This window comes from Oppia nitens, unplaced genomic scaffold (genome assembly GCF_028296485.1).
Source record: "Oppia nitens isolate AA-2021 unplaced genomic scaffold, nextdenovo-longstitch-racon4-pilon3 scaffold3_pilon_pilon_pilon, whole genome shotgun sequence".
Taxonomy (NCBI): domain Eukaryota; kingdom Metazoa; phylum Arthropoda; class Arachnida; order Sarcoptiformes; family Oppiidae; genus Oppia; species Oppia nitens.
This window is the reverse complement of record NW_026533221.1, coordinates 5,408,570-5,429,237: the sequence shown is the minus strand read 5'-3', so window position 1 is coordinate 5,429,237 and position 20,668 is coordinate 5,408,570. Positions and strand designations below refer to the sequence as shown.

Here is a 20,668-nt window from a genome sequence, read left to right as displayed (position 1 = left end):
TGAAATTAAGTTTTAAAAAAAGTCAAATCATATATACTGTATATTAATTAAATGATGCATTAATTCATTTTCTTGTTTTGATTTTCCAAAACTTTCACATTTTTTCTGTTTCTTGGGATTTCTGATGGAATTTATTTTAATGTCATACCATCTATTGAATCATAATCTAAAAATTTTATTATATGTTTGTAAGACACGTGTATTTGTTAATTATATAATAACTTCATATCAGTCTTATTATTGAAAAGTAGTATTAAATTTAGTGATTTATATAAATATAGTTATTTATTTAGAGAAATCAAAATTATTAATAAACTATATATACTTCAATATAAATTTAGTTTTATGCTTAGTATTGTAGTTTTTGTATTTTTTATTGTGATGTTATAAAGTAAAATATATTTTTGTAAGAGAGAGAAAATTTATTTGGAAATTTATTTTTTGAAAAATTACCAACTCTAATTATATAGTAATTAAATCATTCTACTGTAAAATGTACAATTAAATGTTTAGTCATTAAGTAATACATAAATTTTGATACATCACATTATATCTAAACTGATAATCAGGATCATTTTGGCGATTTATAAATTTGTATATAAAAACAATTATAAATCAATCTTTTCAAATATTATTAACTATACAATAAATATATGCAAACAAAATAATATTTATTAAAACTAAATTACATGAAAAAATAATAAATGCAAATTTTAGACTTAAAAGTTATTGTTGTTTATCTAATGTAGATTAAAGTATACTTAATTAATAATTTACATAACTAAGCCTAGCATATTAGTTATACTGTACGATATAATTAACTTAGTAAAAAATTAATTATATATATATATATATATATATATATATATATGATAAAAAATTTAACAATTACAAAGTTATAACTATTTTTATATAAAAGTTAAAACAATTTAAAAATAATTAATTTAATAAGAGATAGAAGTTAAGATGAAAATATAAAGATTTTAAAGCAAACAATGATTTTATGTAATTTTTATATAATATAATTTTTAATAAACATTTTAAAGAAGACATTTAGTAAATAATACAATACATTACTAATATTTTATTATAAAATCTTTATTTTATATTTCGTTTATATATACAATATATACTGTATATACTATACAGTCCTGCGGCCGAAAAATCACTCTCTATTATTACGTCATGTAATCATGTTATATATATATATATATATATATATATATATAGATATATATTATATATATATATATATATATATATATCTATATGTAAATCTATATATTATATATAACAATAATTTTTTATGTATTATAATATATAGTATAAGTTATGTTGATTATAAAAGAAACAAATGATTAAAAACCATAAAACTAACATTTTATAACAGTTTTTAAAATTTAGTAGTTTTCAAATATGACACTGATCAATTTACTGAATGACATATTTTTAAAGTCTGGTATGTTGTCTATACATAAATTTAAAGACAACGGAGTTTAGTAGTACAACCCAATGCCCACTACTTTCATGTAATATAATGCGAAAATGTTGGATAAATTATATCAAATCATAAATTTTAAAAAGTTTTAAACATATGAAATCATCTATATATGTAGACTATACTCTATATATATAACTAAAAAATATAACTCAATTATAAATTGCTTTTAAATACAAGCTTATAGATAGCAATGAACTTTTTATTTGAGTCTAATAAAACTCATTGATATAAACTATACTATTTGTTACACATATTTCATCTCATGAATCCTTAAGTTATTTCAATTATAAGATTTACATTTTCAGCCAAAAGAGCACTTAATGGTTAAGTCAGAAACCTTTTATCGGAAGTGACAATCATTTTGTTTTTTAGGTTGTCTTTTGGGGTCATACCTGTGAATATCGACGGTTAAGTAGTCGTACACACCGTTATATAATTAACTTTTCATAAATTACAAAATCAATTGCCATTAATTCATGGATCTAATTATTATCATATAGTTTATGACTGTTTTTATTTAATACTTTTTAAAAATGTGTTATTATTTTTTTATACGTCTATAATACTATTTGACAAATAATTAATTTAAAAATCAGACACAACTCTTAAATATTTATACGCAAAAAACAGTTAATGTGTTTTAATTTGATGATGTTTTGAAAATAAGATCTATATATTGATATTAAAAAACTATGTATGAAATGGAAAGTAATATATGATTATTACCATAATTTACAACTTTAGGCACTCATACATACATTTCCGTTGATAACAAATCTAGTAATACTATTACTAACAGACATTTGGATAAATAAGTGACAAATTTAAGTGACAATTAAAGATCAGTTGTAAAAGTGTGTCTCACTTTGTCTTCTCATTAATAATTCACTTCCCATTTCATACATCACATAACCAATTGATTCATTACATATGTATGTATCTGACCCGCCATTCCTCTAAATGACATACTATTTCTAAACAGCGATAGTATTAGACTTTAATAGAAAAAGTTTCGGTATATAAGAGTTAATCGACAATCAAATGTTATGTATTAGTTAATTAGCGGATCGGTTATTAGGAGCTATTAGTTTAACGAAACAAGATATTGAATTTTTCCACACTTTAAAAACATGTATAAAGTAATGAATCGCAATATTATTTTTTTAATAATTCAACTTAAAAACTAATAAAATATTATTTAAGATTTTTATAGTGTTATTGTCCACAACCTATGTCTATGGCTATGGTTCCAGTGGTGGAGACAGTTATGGTTCACTATCCGGAGGATTTACTGCTGGTTCTGCATATCACAGTTCAGGGGGTGCTTTAAGTGGACTGTTAGCTTCTTTACCATTGGGAGCACCCAGTCTTGGTTTTGCAAGTGGTGGTCTCGTTGGTTCAATGGGACTAACAGGTGGTCATGTTTCTGGTCATCCCGTGTCCGTTGCTGTTAACACAAAGCGAACCTTTGAAGTGGTTCGGGTGCCGGTAAACCACGAAATACCTGTACCACAAGTTATAGATGTTGAGCCTAGTCTACAACCAGTTCAGGTTGTTTTCAGATCGGCCTCCAGTCCCGTTCACGTCCAACAGTTTCACACACCAGGAAAGCCCGGACGGGTTGAGTCAACTCAGTCAGAGGATGAGCCGCACAGAGTGCTTCACGAAGTAACCCGTCCTGTCATTCAAGAAGTTCGTGAAGTTATTCAACCCTATCGTCGAGTCATACAAGAAGTGAGACCTGTTGTTGAAGAAGTTCATACTGTTGTAGCCAAAGGTGAGAATAGAGGACATTCGGGAAATTCAGGACATTCAGCAAATTCTGGACATTCGGGAGGGATTTCGGGAGGGATTTCGGGACATTCTGGTTTGGGAGGTCTCGGTGCGTATGAAGAGGCCACTCCTATACTGATAGAAGAGGCTCCTTTGGCCGGTGGTTTTGTTGGGGGTCTAGAACTTAATGACAATTCATTGACCTACGGAGCTACCCGTCCCAGTGCTGGTGGATATAGAAAGAAAGCCCGACGAGCAAAGGCTGCCGCTTAAGAAGTTAATCGTGTGATTCATATCATTATTTTCAGTTTTTTGCCGCTATATTGTCTTTGTGTTATAAAATGTTATTTATTTGCAATAAATTGACAATTATATCAGTATTTATAATTTTAAAACATCTTATTATTGTCAATACATTTTTTATTTTCAAATAATAATAATAAAATATCATTTATGATACAAAAATATTTTTTATTTGTTTACTAAATTTTGATACTATTCATTATAATAAAATTGTTTGTATTTAATTTTTTGACAATTATTAAAATATTAATAAAATATAAATTAATATAGTTAAAATCTTTTAGTTTGACTCTAATTAATAACACAAATAAAAATTATTTAAACAAATGTAGAGTTTCTTATTAAAGAGACTTATCGTTAAGCAAAACTATTTGAAAGTATAATTTATATTCAATCATAATCTTAATCAATAAATATTAGTTATTATAATAAAATAAAGTTTAATATATAAAATTAGTCTCAAAATATATGGACAAACATTTCTTATTTTATAACTTATCTATAGATAAATGGAAAATAATAATACTTTATTTGAAACTATGATTTCTTGCAAAAAAAGATTGAATATATGTTTTGACATTTTTAATAATTTTTGGATAGTTTTCAAAGAAAAATATCATAAAAATAATTTTTTTAAATTTATATTTTGCTATTAATTTTCAAATTTATATTTCATATATTTATCTTTATTATCATTTATTTAAATTAAAAATAGTAAATATAAATCAGTATTAAATAATAAATTGCAATAAAAATATTTTTGTGAAAATCTAAAATTTTAAGTGTTTGTAATTTGTAATAAATTATTAATTTTATTGGTAATTAATAAACATTAGTAATTATCAATTTATTTTATATGACATTTGCAACTAAATCAAATTTAAAGCAACATATTGTTATTATTATCTTCAAAATATATAAACAATTTTTATTTTTAATATTTAATTTCAATTATTACCGGTAATCAAAACGTAAAATTGTTATTCAATAAAAATTGATATATTTATATTATATTAATATATCAATATTAAATAAATAACTTAACAAATAATGATTAAAACTATGTAATAAAATATAATTATACATAAATTGCTTAATTTATAAATAAAAGTCAGTTGGCATACATCTTAGTTTACAATAAACATAATAAAACATAACTTTAGTGTAATTTAATGTTTTGATGACCGGGTTTTGATTAGTTGTAAAATTTTTAAGTAATGCTTAAATACTAAGTGAACTATATTTTTGTTAATGATTTCATCAAATTATTTATGATATTCATCGATAGTATAAAGTGTATCACATATTATCTCATAAACTTTCTAATTCTCTCTATAAGTAAAATTTTTTGGTAGATATTTGTCAAACAAAATCATTAAAACAGTAGTAAATCACTGTAAAGGGTCACCGATTTAATTGAATGTGAAATGAGACAAATAAATATCAATTTACACTTATTTTTTTCCTTTTGTGATAACAAGAGTTTTATGTCAAATAGATGTTCAAAAACCAAATGAGTATATAAACCGAATGTAAAAACAAACAAAAGTATTATTTCATTATTTTTGAAAGAATAATCAATACTTTGATATTATATAACTTTTTAAATATTTTAACTAAATTATACCAAAAAAAAATGTTTTCCGTAAGTTTCAAACTAAAGTAAAATATCAATAATGTATATATAAAATATATTTTTGTTATATTTTGCAGTATATGATACTCACATTTGTTGGTCTGGGATGTGTTACGGCTTATAGCGCTCATGGAGGTTATTCGGGACTTTCATATGGCTCTGCTTTTGCAGCTCCTGCTTATGGACAAAGTTATGGTCAAAGTTATGGTCATTATGAGGGTCCATATTCAGCTGCAGTTCATAGTAGACGTACACACGAAGTGATTCCGGTGCCCACAGTTGAAGAGCCGGCTAAACTGACTCAGATTAATGTTGACGGTGTCTTCAATCCTGTGGCCATCAAATTTGTTTCGAAATCAAGTCCAGTACTAATTGACCAAGTTCACATTCCTGGTGAACCGGGTCGTCATCAAGAAACACATTCACAGGAAGAGCCACATACAGTGGTCCATACAGTGACCCGTCCCGTCATCCAAGAGGTTCGTGAAGTTATTCAACCCTATCGTCGAGTCCAACAAGAGATCAGACCAGTTCTCGAAGAGATAAACACTGTTGTGGCCAAAGGTACTCAAAGAGCCCAAGTAGTAGAACCAGTAGCAGTGGCCGCACCCGCTGTTATTGCTGCTCCAGCTGTAACCGTAGCCGAAGCACCCATAGCTATAGCATCTCCTGTAGCTTTTGCAGCTCAACCAGCTTTAGTAGAGACTGGCGCAGCAAATGCTGGTTTTGCTTTTGGTTCACTTGGACACAGTGGACACAGTGGACACAGTGGATACAGTGGAGCCATTAAAGTTGGTATAGCTAGACATGGATATTAAAATGTTTTTTTTAGATAATATCTCCATTTAATTATAAAATTTTTATTATTTTAATCATTCAAAAATCATAACTTAAAATATGAGAATTCGTGTATTTAAAATTATATTATTTAAATAAAAATACATGTTTTATTATTTAAATATCATTTATTTAATTTGTTTTCAATTTTCTAAACTTTATTGTAAATTTTATTGTAGTAAATTAAGATAATTAAGTAAATTTTAATATTTATTTAGGGGTGATTCACATTTAAGGGGAGGGGTCGGCCAAAGCGAACTTTTGCAAAAGAGGGGAGGGAGGGGTAGAGATCTTAAGAACGTTCACATTTAGATATTTTATTTTTTAGTGGTGGTGGTGGGGGGGGGTTAGCAGTTAGGGACATGTGAACGAAATTTTTAAAAATGACTACATGCGAACAATTGCGAACATAGGAGAGGGAGGGGATCTAGATTTCTTAAAAAGTGTGGACGTAATATGTGAACAGCCCCATATCAGATTATTTAGTACAATAATTGTTTGTCGCATACAATTATTGTGAGATTGTTTAAACTTACCGGTAATGCAAAGTTGGTTTAGTAAGGATTTTATAGTTGTTAACATTATTTTGAAAATGTAAATAAGTATAATTAATTTTATTATAATGACAATTTTTTGATTTAATATTAAATAATCTATATAATTTAACTAATCATATAATAAAATTAATTATAATTATGTTCTAATTTATAAATTGATAATTTTTATATAAATATAGTTTAATAATAAACTATTTTGTAAATAAAGTTGTTTTTATAATGCAATAATTTATATTAATTTATAAACTAATTATTCTTATAATACTATTCAATATAGTTATTGTTATAATAGTGTTATTATATTTGTAGTATAAATGCATAAATGCAATACTACTATCAATAGAATAAATCCATTGAGTTATAAAATATTATTTATAATAAAATTTTAAATAAATTTATCAATTTTTTTATAATTTTAATTTATTAAGAATAGTTTATTAAAAATATTTATTATAGTTAACATGTATATAATTTATAGGAATGTCATTAATTTATATTAAATATATTAATTAAAATACAATTTTATTTATGCTTTTCTAGACTTATAGCCAGTGTTGGCGGTTAGTCCGTGAACGGCACCATATGGTTGAGCAATGGGAACAGCAACCGGTGCAGCATATTGTGCAGTACCTACTGGTGAAGCAAACTGTTGTGCTCTTTCACCTTTTGCTACCACTGTATGTATCTCTTCAAGAACTGGTCTGACTTCTTGTGTCACTCGACGATATGGTTGAATAATTTCTCTGATATGTTGTATTACTGGACGAACGACTTCGTGGACAACAGTGTGCGGTTCCTCTTCAGTTCGGGTCGACTCAACTTGACCTCCACGTGTTGGTGTATGGAGTTGTTGGATATGGACTTTAGCGCCTTGCGATCGAAACAACACCTGAACGGGTTGGTCATCGCCTGCTACTTCAATTACTTGCGGTTCAATATGTGCCGGTTCAAAATGGGTGGGCGCCACCTCTACTGATCGATGTGAATGTATTGGTTGAGGTGATGCAAATGAACCTAACGGAAGACGACCTCCCAATCCAAAAGCCGAAGATAGAGGTAGAGATTGGTGTCCGAAACCAATTGGTTTGTTTATATGAGATGAGAGGCCACCGGTTAATATGGCGGAGTGAGATCCGCCGTAATCATCTCTGCCTACCTGTCCGTTATAATCATATGCATGACAACAAACAAACAACAGGACAACAATAAAAACCTAAAAAATAAATATTCAAAATTACTTAATTGTATTAAACAAAATTAAAAACAAAACTATAGACAAACTTGAAACATGTTTAGTGAAAAATAAATAATAAAAATACGATGGGATTAATGACAAGTCAGACAAACTCCAAACACATTCACATTTATAAAATCATTCAAATGATTAAAATTGAGTCCAAAATTTTGGATTTTATAGTTTAACTAATTGTGAACTAATTGTGAACTAAAACGTTGAAAAACCTCAAATTGTTTGAAAAAAATATTTATGTTATAATAATATTGATGATATTTCTATTAACGAGAAAACAGTTTTAATTTAATACATTAAAAAATTAAAACTTTTTTATGTTTGATATAAAAATGTGATAAATTTGTCACACATCTCATAATATTATAGTATTAAATAAAAGTGTTCTTATTTTTTATAAATATATTTATTATTATAATATATTTTAATTTATAATATCTGTATTTTTGAAATCTCATAAAAATCAAGTAACCAAAAAAGTAAATTATCAAACATTGATCAGCAATGGGAGCTCATTACTAAAATTACTATACCGGTAGTAAAGTATAATATTTCTAAAGTTTACGTATTAATAGACAATATAATTGAAAAAAATATATATACAGATATACGGCATACATAGAGTATATATATATATTTATCTGAATTATAAGATTTTAGTCAAAACAAGTAGTCTTTTGAGACTAAAAGTAAAATACTTTTGAAGGGTATTATTGGATGAGATTTTTTTTTAATAAAAAATATAGTTTAATGAGTCGTTTTGTTTTTTTCTACGGTAGAGATTCCCAAAAATGATTTCAATAAAAATAAGTTTATCACAAATTATCGCAAATTACTATTCAATTTATAATATATTTTAAACGGAAGAATTAAAATTATTTTAATTTTTAATAATTAGTATATAAACTGCTTTAAAATGAGTTACTTTTTTTGACTAATGATTAGATAGTGCCATATCTTTAATATACTGTAATGTAAATAACTTTATATACAATTTAAGACAAATTAATAATAGCATTATCTAACAGAAAGGTTATAATTAAAAAATATTAAATAATTGTTGTTTACTTTTAAAGTTATTTTTACTGTACGTTTGAATAAATTAAATCAAGTTTAATATATAGTCATAGATTTCATAAATGTTTTGTTGCAGTGATTACATTGTTTATAGATATTATTAATGTAATTACACATTATTAATGCTTTAAATCAATTTACATACTGTATTATCTACAGTATTATAAAATGTAATTTTATTAATATATAATATTTTGTACAGTATATATAAATTTAGTAATACTGTAGATAGTCTGTAATATACTGTCTTTATTTAGTAATATGAAAATTAGAAATTTATTATTAAAAAATTGCATAAAAATTATTTTACGAATTAATTATAGAGAAATACTCCTTTTCGAGTATATCTAACATCGTTTGGTTATTTGAATGCATTTTTCGGTGATAATAGTTTTCAGTGACTTTTTCCAGATCTTTCTCAGTGTACTTGAGTTCAAGTCTTTGTTGTAATACTTTAAGGAAACTGTAGCCAAACTGTTTGGTCGGTTCAATACCAGTTCCCTCTCCATAGTCATTCCAAGTGGACACTTGTAGATAATTAATACCAAAAGCACGCGCCAAATCAAATGTCTTTTCAAATGTGTCGACACTGACAGGTATGGTCCACGTGGGTCCGTCCCAACCACCCTTAGCATAGGATGACTCAAAACCAGGATAACCGCAGCCAAACTTGAGAGGAGACTGTTCTCTATAATGATAAAAGTTTTGAAGGCCTTCCAAATAGTTGCTGTAAATCCATGCAAACTCTCCTTTGGCTACATCTCCTCCGTCATCCTTTCGGTTCCAAAGAACTAGAAATGTAGGCTTTGTTGTGAACACTTGGAAAAGCTCTTCGTATTGAGTTTTGGTAAGAGTTTGCGGACCAAAGTCTAGCAATAGTGGGGCGCTATTCACTTGAATATAGTTTTTATGGCTAAACATCTTATCTCTCAAGTACTGCATATCAAGCTTTCCCTGAGCCATGATATCGGGGATGAGGTGTGCGTCGTGACCCATACCAAGGTTATGGTCTTCATATACAATAGCAAACTCAAGACCAACTTTTTCACATCCTTTTATTATAGCTTCTACATTAGCAAAATTGCCAGGGTAGTCCCAAATTTTGGCGGTTCCCGGCCAATCAATTAGGACACCTGTTACACCTGATAGCTTCATGAGTCCCAATTGCCAGTCTATGACGTGACTGTCTCCCGAAGCGTACAAATCAATGAGTGGGTAATATTTGGCGGCTATTTGTCTTCGACCGGTTGCGTCCTTTATTTCTGGATTCATGTTTTTCATTGACCAGTGTTGACCCCACACGCCCTTAGGGTCGGGATTAGTGTCTTTGGTCTCAAACCATGGCATCATATGTATATAAACTTTAATAGAAGTGTCATTATGTGGTCTATAACAGTCAGGTGATCCAACTCCAGGTCCCCAACAATAACCGGCAGCTTTGCATTGAACTTCAGATTTGTGTCCATCTTCTCGTACCTCAACCGGCAGATCACATCCCGTATGAATGGGAGGGTTGGGACTGCTGTGGGATTTGCTAACAAACAGCAAAAACAGTAAAATCAATGATGTCTTTGAAATTGTCATATTCTGTGTTTTACTTGTTTTTACATTTTTTAATTTATATAATATTTTGTTATCTTATAAAAACTAAACACTTATTTTATAATTATAACAAATTTAATTTTTCTATTGTAATCTTAAATTATTGATAAATAATCAATTTTTTATAAGTTTATTAAGTGATAAATAATTAATTATAATATAATAATACTAATTATCTGTTTAATAATTATAATGACAAAATTAATAAACTATTAAATGCACTTATAAATACAATTTTTTATTAATTTTTATTTTTCAATTAAACAGTTCACATAATTATCTAATATTTTATAAAAACAATTTTCAATTATAAGCAATTAATTCAAAATGTTTTTTAAAAACTTACTGTACTATTTCATGTCAAATCGCATTTAAGTATAATTGTTATAAATATACAGTATATATAAAATATTGGTAAAATTATTCAATTAAAAATACATTATCTACTAAAATTTAATCATTTAGTATTTATTAAAAAATGTTATACTGTAGTGCAAACAATAATAATGTATAATATAAATGTTACAAAATGTTTATTCATAATAATTTAGTTTAAATTTTCTATTTGTATATAGAATTTCAATACAATATTAATTAATAGTAAATATTTATATTAGCAACAAATGGCATATACTGTAGATACTGTAGATGTATTAAATATAATTTTGCTTAATATAACCGAAACAATTTTTATAGCAAAGTGTAATATTTAATATGTCGCGAAAATGTTATTAATTTTATATATCATTGTTTTGTTTATTAATAATTTTTCATTTCAGATGAATTGTTTGATATTAGAAATGTCCAAATTTGTGTCAATCAAATATTATAGAAAAATACAAAAAAAAAATAAAATAAAAATCATTTCTAAAATCTTTAAACGAAATTTTCTCTCTATTTTAATTATATTAAATAACTATTAATTTAATATTACAATCTATAATTATTTGTAAAATTTTTATTTTTATTTTAAATATAATAATAATATAATTTAATTATATAATAAATTTGGGTTATATTAACTAGATTACTTTTGGTGTTATATATAATATAGTATATTAATTTAATTAAGTGTCTATTAAGTTAGTTTGCAAGTTTTTACACATTGTATTCAACAATTATTATCAATAAAGACATTCACTAATTATTACTATTTCTTTTCAATCCTATTAACTGATAAATATTTTTACAATATATTAAGTTGATATAATAACATTAATATTTTATTTGTATTATTTTATAATTTTAAGTATTGATTTATAACTTAACATTATAAATTTCATTATTTGTAAATACTTATCAAAATTTTTAAATAATACAATTATTTTAAACGCAATAATACTTAAATCTCATTTAGTTAAACATAAAGTTTGTAGTCAACATTTAAAATATATTTTAGCTAATAAGTAAAGTTAGTATACTAGAGTATACTAATTATTTCTATTTTATATTTATATTTGAGAAATTGTAAAATAAAAGAAAATGTCATAAAATATTAATCGTAAAACTGATTGTCATTTAATTAATATTATTCTATTAAAACAATGAATCCATGAAATGATAACTCATATCAAGTGGAGTGCAAATTATAAATATAATTTAGTAAAGAATTAGTACTTAAGTATATGAAAAATGAAATGAATTAAATATCTTAAATAAATTAATTTTTATTTTAAATTACATTTTATAATTAATGTTTATTTAACAGAACTTAAATAAAATTATTTTTTATACGTTAATCATAAATAACTTTTGAATTATGAAAATAATTTTTAAATCATGACAAACTAATTATTTATATTTTGTTTAAGTTTAAAAAAATACTATATTAATGACACATTATTTTGACATTTAATTGAATTTGAAATACAAAAGTGACCCAACAATGGTAGCGGTAGTACACAACAGATCTAATGGAAAGTTATGTTTTGTGTTTATTCCTTCGCGTTATATATTTTTATTGTTGATGTCTTTGGGTTTATTTCTGGTTTATGCGTTTAAAGGATTTTTAGGGGTAGCAATCGTAGCAATGGTTAAACACCAAAACACATCTAAACTAATTGACTCCGAGTGTCCCGCAGATGACTCTGAAAACGGTTACAATAATAATGGAAAATCGGGTGAATTTGAGTGGACAGACAGCCAACAAACTCTAGTTTTGGGCGCTTTTTTCTATGGATATGTTGTGACCCAAATCCCGGCCGGAATCGCTGCAGAGAAGATTGGCGCCAAATGGATGTTTGCATTGAGTTTATTAATCACTGGCATATTGTCTTTATTAGGACCGGTCGCGGCTCGTTTGGGCCAAAACTCAATTATACCATTTTTCTTGACACGTTTAGGACAGGGATTAGCACAAGGAATGATACTTCCCTGTATGAACACTATGATAGCTAAATGGATGCCTAAAACTGAGAGAAGTCGTGCCATTTCAATCACATTTGCCGGTTCGGCTATGGGATCGGTAGTTAGCTTACCATTAACTGGATATCTATGCGATGAATCATTTTTGGGCGGTTGGCCCGCAATTTTTTATCTGTTGGGAATCGCCGCTTGCGTTTGGGTTGTGTTTTGGATATTATTTGTATTTGAATCACCCGACACTCATCCATATATATCACAAATTGAGTATAACCTAATCAAAAAAGGACAGGGAGATGAAATTATTACTTCAGTTAGTAATTGTTAAGTTTATTCAAATAATTTTTATTAATTGTTTTAAAATTTAAATATAGAAAAGACAAATACCGTGGAAATCAATACTAACCTCATATCACGTTTACGCCTCTATTGTCGCACATTTTGGTTTCAATTGGGGATATCTCACACTTTTGACACTTTTGCCCACATATTTCACTAATATTTTGCATATGAATATCAAAACAGTATTCTATATAATTTAATAATAATAATAATAATTTGGTTTTGATTTAGTTTTATAATACTGAATATTACTAATAACTGTCAGAATGGGCTCATCTCAAGTCTACCTTATATTGCAAATACAATAGTCTCGTGTTTGGCCTCATATATAACCGACAAATTAAGGGAAAGGGGAGTCAATATAACTTTGTTAAGAAAGATTAACAATTCAATTGGTAATATAATATAAGTAAAAAATATTATAATTATCAATAATATAATCTATTATTATTAATAATTTCAAGCATTTTTTGGAACCGGTATTTTTTTAATTGCTGTTATATTATCCAAATGCAACAAAACCTGGAGTATTGTATTTTTTGTTATCGGTTTGGGTTTAAATGGTTGCTCTTATTCTGGATTTTTAGCCAATTATGTTGATATGGCGCCAGACTTTGCAGGAATTCTTATGGGATTTTGCAATGCATTTGGAAATATTCCGGGTTTTGCTGCCCCACAAACTGCATCTCTAATTTATAAAAATGGGGTAATTGTAAACATTTTATATTATTATTAATTTTATAAATATAAATATATATATTTTTTATAGCAAACATTAGAGACTTGGTCTTATGTTTTTTACATTTGTTCAGGAATTTACTTTTTTACTCAAATTATTTATATATTGTTTACAACATCAGAGTTACAATCTTGGGGTTTGAATAAAAGTTACGACACAAGTGTTGATAAAATTAATAAAAATAATTGTTAAATAAATTTTTTATATTAATGAAATTAAAATTGAGATTCTAATTTATTAATTTATGTATTTTAAATAATTTTTAAAAATATATTATAATTTAAGATTTAACTATCTCATAATTGTATAATATTTTAGTTATATTTTATAATTATTATTTCATAAATTTTAGTGATTCTCTCTTACATTATAATTAATATTTTTAATTTGTTTTATCACTAATTATATCAATCATTATTTTTGTAACTTTTAATTTAATAAAAATAAAATCTTACTAAATTATAACAATAATAATTGAAATAAAGTGTTCTGTTTATATCAGATTTTTGCTTCATTAAATTATATAAAATATTTATTTATAATATATATAATATATATTTATTGCTTAATATTAATCTGATAATTTATATTATCTTAATAAATATATGAATACTTATTAATTGTAGAATAAAATATAATTTAGGTGCAATTAATAATATAATAAAATACTACAATTTTTTAGTAAATTTTAATTATTTAATGAAAACTTTTTATTTTATAATTATATTTTCAATGATGACTATTATAAAACAATTATAATTTAATTAATTGCCACTATAAAAAATAAACTTATCTACTTCTAATGTAATAATAATAATAATAATATTTGTAATTAAAAGTTTAAATTGTTTTTATTAAAAATATTTTTTAATTAATCATTATTTGGCTGTTGTATTGTATTTATTATATAAATGAGTTGGAAAAGTGGTGGTCAACAGTGTTTCTCATACATACCGTCCAGATATGTGTTTATATTACTCACAGCTTGGGGTCTGTTTATGGTCTATGCTTTTAAGGGCTTTTTAGGAGTAGCTATCGTAGCGATGGTCAAAAATGGTGACAAATCCGAATCATATGGACAGGAGTGTCGAGTTTCCGACACAAACAATGATATAGTTGACGATAAAGATAATGTTAATGGATTTGATTGGGATGACAAACAACAGGCAACTGTATTGGGCTGTTATTTTTATGGCTATATAGTACTACAAATACCTGCCGGTGCTTTGGCTGAACTGTTTGGTGCTAAATGGATATTTGGTGGCAGTATGCTTATCACATCATTACTATCCCTATTAGGACCGATAATTGCACAGTGGGGTTATGTGCCATTTCTTATAACACGTATCGTACAAGGTTTGGCACAGGGAGTCATACTTCCGTGTATGAATGCTATGATAGCCCGATGGGCCACCAAAATGGAGAGAAGTCGTGCCATTTCATTGATATTTTCCGGTGCAGCTCTGGGATCAGTAGTAGTTTTACCACTAACTGGTTATTTGTGTGACCAATCGTTTTTAGGTGGTTGGCCCGCTATCTTCTATGTATTGGGTATTATGGGAATTGTTTGGTTTATATTGTGGTCAGTATTTGTTTATGACTCACCTGATAATCATCCGTTTATATCTGAAAGTGAATACAATTATATAATTAAAGGACAGGGATTGGAGAAAACATCTTCAGTAATATTTTTTATATTATAGTTTTAATTTAACACAGTGGGAAGTGGGGCGCCACTGTTTTGTTTACTTTCGGAACATTTGTAACCTATAGCAACCAAAAAGTATTATTATTACTTTGAAATTGTTGTTGTTGAAAAAATTTCATAAGTAAATTTATTACTTAGTTCGAATTCAAAAAAAATTCAATGAACTTGACTTTTAGTTCGAATTCATCATCGGAGTAATTTAGTTACTCCAACATTGAATTCATCATCGGAGTAATTTAGTTACTTCTTCTCTAAAGAAAATTATTTACTTAAAAAACATACATAAACAACGTTTTAAAACAATATATTTATTAAATAACGTAATTAATGATTAAATGTAAAGTAACATAGTTACTTTACTAATGAGATTAATAAAAAAGAAACAAAATTACTTTTATAATACAACATAGAGAAACAAAATTACTTATCAAAAAAGTAATTAAAATACTTTTAAAAATGTATTAGAAATATGAAAAAGAAACAAAATTACTTTTAAAAATTCTATTAAAAAGAAACAAAATTGCTGAAAAATTAAGCATTTTTATATACAACATAAACATCTTAATTGTCGGCGTCGTCATTGATAATTGTTGGCGACTCAATCGATCGTTTGTCGTAATCGGCATCTTTGGGCAAATTTGCCTCAATAAACACGTCAGGGTCTTTACATTAGTAGTGGGGTTTTTGGTATACATTGACAATCCATCAACTCAGTCTCATCATCTTCATCTTCGCTGATAATAATAATTATTTATATAATTTTATATTTTTTTATTTAGTTTCTATTAAATAAAGTTAACTAATCATTTATACGATATTGTGTTGTCGTTAGTCTCATTAGCCTCTGAATCATCGCTCTGATGTTGTTGGTTCAACCATTTTGCTTAAGTTTATGACGTCTATTGTATACCAAGCGATTTCTTTGTTAAAATAAATAATTATTTTACGTATTTAAAAAATCATTTTTTCAATTCTTACAAACGTCTTCTTTGCTGAGCCAAACAATAAAGGAAATTTTAAAAAAAGATAAGCCGTAATACCGCGTATTACCGTAAAGTGACGCTCATTTTTACTATTTGACAGCAATTTCATAGCTCTTCAAGTTGAGTTATAGTATAGTATTAATATATAAAACAATATTAATTATTTATATTAGATTTGTTGAACTTAACTCATTATAGGCTTGACAGTGACGATTGAATACTTTGAATATGACTTGTTTTTCAGAGTCATTGGTCAATGTGCACTGATAGACAGACGAGAAAAATAAGTAAAATACTTTCTCTACATAATCATCGGTACTATCGAACTGTGGCCTTAATTTAATATCAAATAAGCCATTTGTTGATCACTGTGATGACAAATTGTCTATCGATTCAAGAGCACAATCATGTAGCAAAAATGACATTAGTATTTTGGTATTTGATCCACTTGTTATAGACACTAACTGTCGAATGTTTTCTCGTAAGCATATCTTTTAAGCATAATATTATTAGTGTACCATATATTTATTTAATCAGTTAGTTATTTAATTATCATTAAAATAAAATTTATAAATTATAAAAAATAAAAAAAATCACTTACGAGATGATAGTGAATGACTAATAGTTTTTGACAACTCTTCAGTGATTTTTTTACTAGTGGCAACAGTTTGGTTGTTGTCGATCCCAAACTTTATCGGTTTTCGAAATTTTTGAGCCGATTTACGACACGACTTGTCATCCATTTTAGTATTGTGATGTCTTCACTTAACCAATATTAGAGATTCAATAGAAGCACATTAAACACAATATAAACTAATTAACTTTACTGTTTCAAGATTAATACAAGCATTAGTTTAAACTGCGTCAACACTTATTATTCTCAACTATTATTGGATAATGATAGTATCCAACAAATAATTACGCATTTTTAGTAAACTTTTACTATTTTTTTGAATGATTGTTATAAAATAAATATATTATAATTTTTTTTATGTTAAAGTATATATATATATTTATCATTTTCCATTTAACTTAACAAATATATACCGTAATTTGTCAATTATTTCATATTAACTGTATTTCACAACATTCAATCAATTAATCATAATGTCAACTGATTTCAAGTGTTATCAATGTAATTTCATATCTATTGATTTGAAAAATTTTCGTAAACATGTTTATATTGAACATTATTCTAAAGGACTGAATAAAGGAAAGTTTGTCTGTTGTTTTGATAATTGTCGCAAAGAGTACTCACCATCCTTTAGGGTTTCGGACACTGAAACACTGGAATCGTTTAAAGCTAAAGATAAATGCTTAAATCGTGAATTTGATAACCGCTGTGGAAAGCATTTAAGATTACATGTTTCAAAAAACATGAATTCATTTAGAAAGTATAACAAAAGTAATAAGGTTTCTCAAGTCACTACGACTAAAGACTAAAGATTATCAACAACTATCAAAGAAAAAATATTTCTATATTTATATATTATGTTACTATATAATAAAGTAGTTCAACTTTTCTTAAAAATGTTTTATAGAGTAAATTATACTATAATATTAGTTCTTCTAAAATAAATAAAACAGAATTATTTAAATAATAATTTTTTGCTTTGTTTATTAAAATTTTATATAATACATTGAATATTGTTGTTAAAATTAAAATTTTGAAATAAAATCATAGAATTAATATATTTTTTGAAAAACATGTAAAATTTATTTTAAATTACTAAACATAAACACACTTTTTATAATAATTTTCAATAAGCTATTAAAATAAAATATGACTAATACTTTTTTTTAGTGTCAGTAAGTTAAAAGTAATTTAATTACTTTAGAATAATTTTCAATAAGCTATCAAAATAAAATATGAGTAATAAATTTGAGTAAATATATTACTCTTTCGAACTAATGAATCAAAAAACTCATGACTCAACATCTAGTGTACAATTTTATTACTATCTATAAGAAATACTATTACTTTTCAACATTTTTCAAAATTACAAAACATCACATAACATCACATGACTTATAATTTCGAGTAATAATTTTACTTTTTCGAACTAATGAATCAAAAAACACTCGACCCAACATCTGGTGGACAATATTTTCCCTATATCTGAGAAAAATTATTACTTTCCAACGATTTCCATCAACAAAAACATCACATGACTTATAATTTCGAGTAATAATTTTACTTTTTCGAACTAATGAATCAAAAAACACTCGACCCAACATCTGGTGGACAATATTTTCCCTATATCTGAGAAAAATTATTACTTTCCAACGATTTCCATCAACAAAAACATCACATGACTTATAATTTCGAGTAATGATTTTACTTTTTCGATCAAATCAATCAAAAAACACTCGACCCAACATCTGGTGTACACTTTTATTACTATTTTTGAGAAAAATTTTTACTTTTCAACGCTATGCACAAACAACTTTATAAGTGAGCGCCTGAAAGCTCGACTCTCATTGGTCGACTGAATTTTCACAATTTTACGCCAACATGCTTCAAATTTTGCGCATAAAATCTCGTCTCTCATTGGTCCATTAGCTTTGAAAACTCATTCTACAGTGGCGCTTCCGCTGCATTTTTCTCACTGTGAATATTTTAATAAATCATAATATCTTAGTATATCTTACAATGGAACGTTTTTCCCTGATGCGCCCCTTTTTGACCATGGTATATTATAAATTATAGAAAATATATCTAATTTAAAATAAATAATAATATTAGCACCTCACTATAGTACCAGAGTTCGGATCCTTGTTTTCATATTGTATTTTTTGATTATATTTTTTATATTTTTTAATTTTTTAAAATAAAAACACAACTAATAACATAATTAGTGAATATTTTAATAAATCATAATATCTTAGTATATCTTAGTGTAATTTTATGGGTAAATATAAATAATGTTTGAAATATTACAGAAACGTGTAATTCCGTGGAAATCCATACTCAGTTCATACAGAGTCTATGCAATGATTATCACACACTTTGGCCAGAATTGGGGTTATCTCACAATATTGACACTAATGCCCACATATTTTACTAAAATACTTCTTATGGATATTAAAACAGTAATATTTAAAATATTTAAAACAAAATACATTACAAATGACTATATTTTTAAAGAATGGTTTGTTATCGAGTCTTCCGTATTTGAGTCAAGCAATCGTCTCAATAATATCTTCATATATAAGCGATAAGATTAGGGAACGGGATGTCATCAATGTATCACTTTTAAGAAAAATTAACAATTCTATTGGTATTATATACAGTATATAACAATTAAAGATTTATATTAAGAAAGTGTTATTATGTTAGCCTTCTTCGGTCCGGCCATTTGTATGGTTGCCATTGTTGCGGTTGAATGCAATCAAACTCTTTGTATAGTATTGTTTGTGTTAGCTCTAGGACTCAATGGTTTCTGTTATCCGGGATTTAACTCCAATTATGTCGATATGTCACCCGATTTTTCGGGAGTTTTAATGGGTATTTGTAATTGTTTCGGGAATATTCCGGGATTTGTAGCACCTATTGTTGCCGCAAACTTCTACTCCAAAGGGGTATTAAATTTATTTATTTTTTAAAAAACAATGATATATACATATAATAATAATAATAATAAAACAATTTTTTAAAATAATTAGCAAACTTTGGCGAACTGGTCGCATGTATTTTACACGTGTGTTGCAGTCTATGTATTCACACAAGTAATTCATATATTATTTTCAACGGCAGAGCTTCAGCCGTGGGGTATAAGTGGTGGCAATAATAAAGAAAATAATAATAATAATAATAATTTAAATGTTAGACAACTGAGATAATCAATAATTAATTGTATATTACATGTAATTTCGTAAAAATATTTTTTAGTTAATAATAATAATTGTTATATTTATATTATTAAATATATTGATTTTATAAAAAAACATTACTAAAAAAAATAATTTGTTGCTAAATAACTAATTAGCAAATATGGTG

At 26.3% G+C, this 20,668-nt stretch overlaps 4 protein-coding genes across 4 annotated transcripts; 3 read left to right on the top strand and 1 right to left on the bottom strand.

Moving 5' to 3' along the window:
- Positions 1-2,631: 2,631 nt before the first annotated feature.
- LOC128957931 (uncharacterized) lies at positions 2,632-3,547 on the top strand. The gene is made up of 2 exons (XM_054303747.1): positions 2,632-2,640; positions 2,705-3,547. The coding sequence occupies exons 1-2, from the start codon at positions 2,632-2,634 to the stop codon at positions 3,545-3,547; spliced, it is 852 nt and encodes a 283-aa protein (XP_054159722.1).
- Positions 3,548-7,133: 3,586 nt separating this feature from the next.
- On the bottom strand, positions 7,134-7,943 carry LOC128957930 (uncharacterized). The gene is made up of 2 exons (XM_054303746.1): positions 7,889-7,943; positions 7,134-7,820 (listed from the first exon to the last, which is right to left on the bottom strand). The coding sequence occupies exons 1-2, from the start codon at positions 7,895-7,897 to the stop codon at positions 7,134-7,136; spliced, it is 696 nt and encodes a 231-aa protein (XP_054159721.1). The 5' UTR covers positions 7,898-7,943.
- Positions 7,944-12,404: 4,461 nt separating this feature from the next.
- Positions 12,405-14,119, top strand: LOC128957929 (putative inorganic phosphate cotransporter). The gene is made up of 6 exons (XM_054303744.1): positions 12,405-13,209; positions 13,271-13,420; positions 13,504-13,633; positions 13,703-13,944; positions 14,008-14,031; positions 14,099-14,119. Exons 1-6 carry the CDS (start codon positions 12,421-12,423, stop codon positions 14,117-14,119), a joined length of 1,356 nt encoding a protein of 451 aa, XP_054159719.1. The 5' UTR covers positions 12,405-12,420.
- A 737-nt stretch (positions 14,120-14,856) lies between these two features.
- On the top strand, positions 14,857-20,511 carry LOC128957928 (putative inorganic phosphate cotransporter). Its single transcript, XM_054303743.1, has 5 exons — positions 14,857-15,659; positions 19,612-19,761; positions 19,817-19,949; positions 20,009-20,250; positions 20,335-20,511. Exons 1-5 carry the CDS (start codon positions 14,889-14,891, stop codon positions 20,509-20,511), a joined length of 1,473 nt encoding a protein of 490 aa, XP_054159718.1. The 5' UTR covers positions 14,857-14,888.
- Positions 20,512-20,668: the final 157 nt, after the last annotated feature.

Bases quoted from the DNA above. Each gene is read 5' to 3' on its own strand.
- LOC128957929 (XM_054303744.1), top strand. From the start codon at position 12,421: ATGGTAGCGGTAGTACACAACAGATCTAATGGAAAGTTATGTTTTGTG. The intron at 13,945-14,007 runs GTAATTGTAAAC...TATTTTTTATAG, and splicing joins CTCTAATTTATAAAAATGGG to CAAACATTAGAGACTTGGTC. The intron at 14,032-14,098 runs GTTTTTTACATT...TTACAACATCAG, and splicing joins CATTAGAGACTTGGTCTTAT to AGTTACAATCTTGGGGTTTG.
- LOC128957928 (XM_054303743.1), top strand. From the start codon at position 14,889: ATGAGTTGGAAAAGTGGTGGTCAACAGTGTTTCTCATACATACCGTCC. The intron at 19,762-19,816 runs GTAATATTTAAA...ATATTTTTAAAG, and splicing joins TTCTTATGGATATTAAAACA to AATGGTTTGTTATCGAGTCT. The intron at 19,950-20,008 runs GTATTATATACA...TTATTATGTTAG, and splicing joins AAAAATTAACAATTCTATTG to CCTTCTTCGGTCCGGCCATT.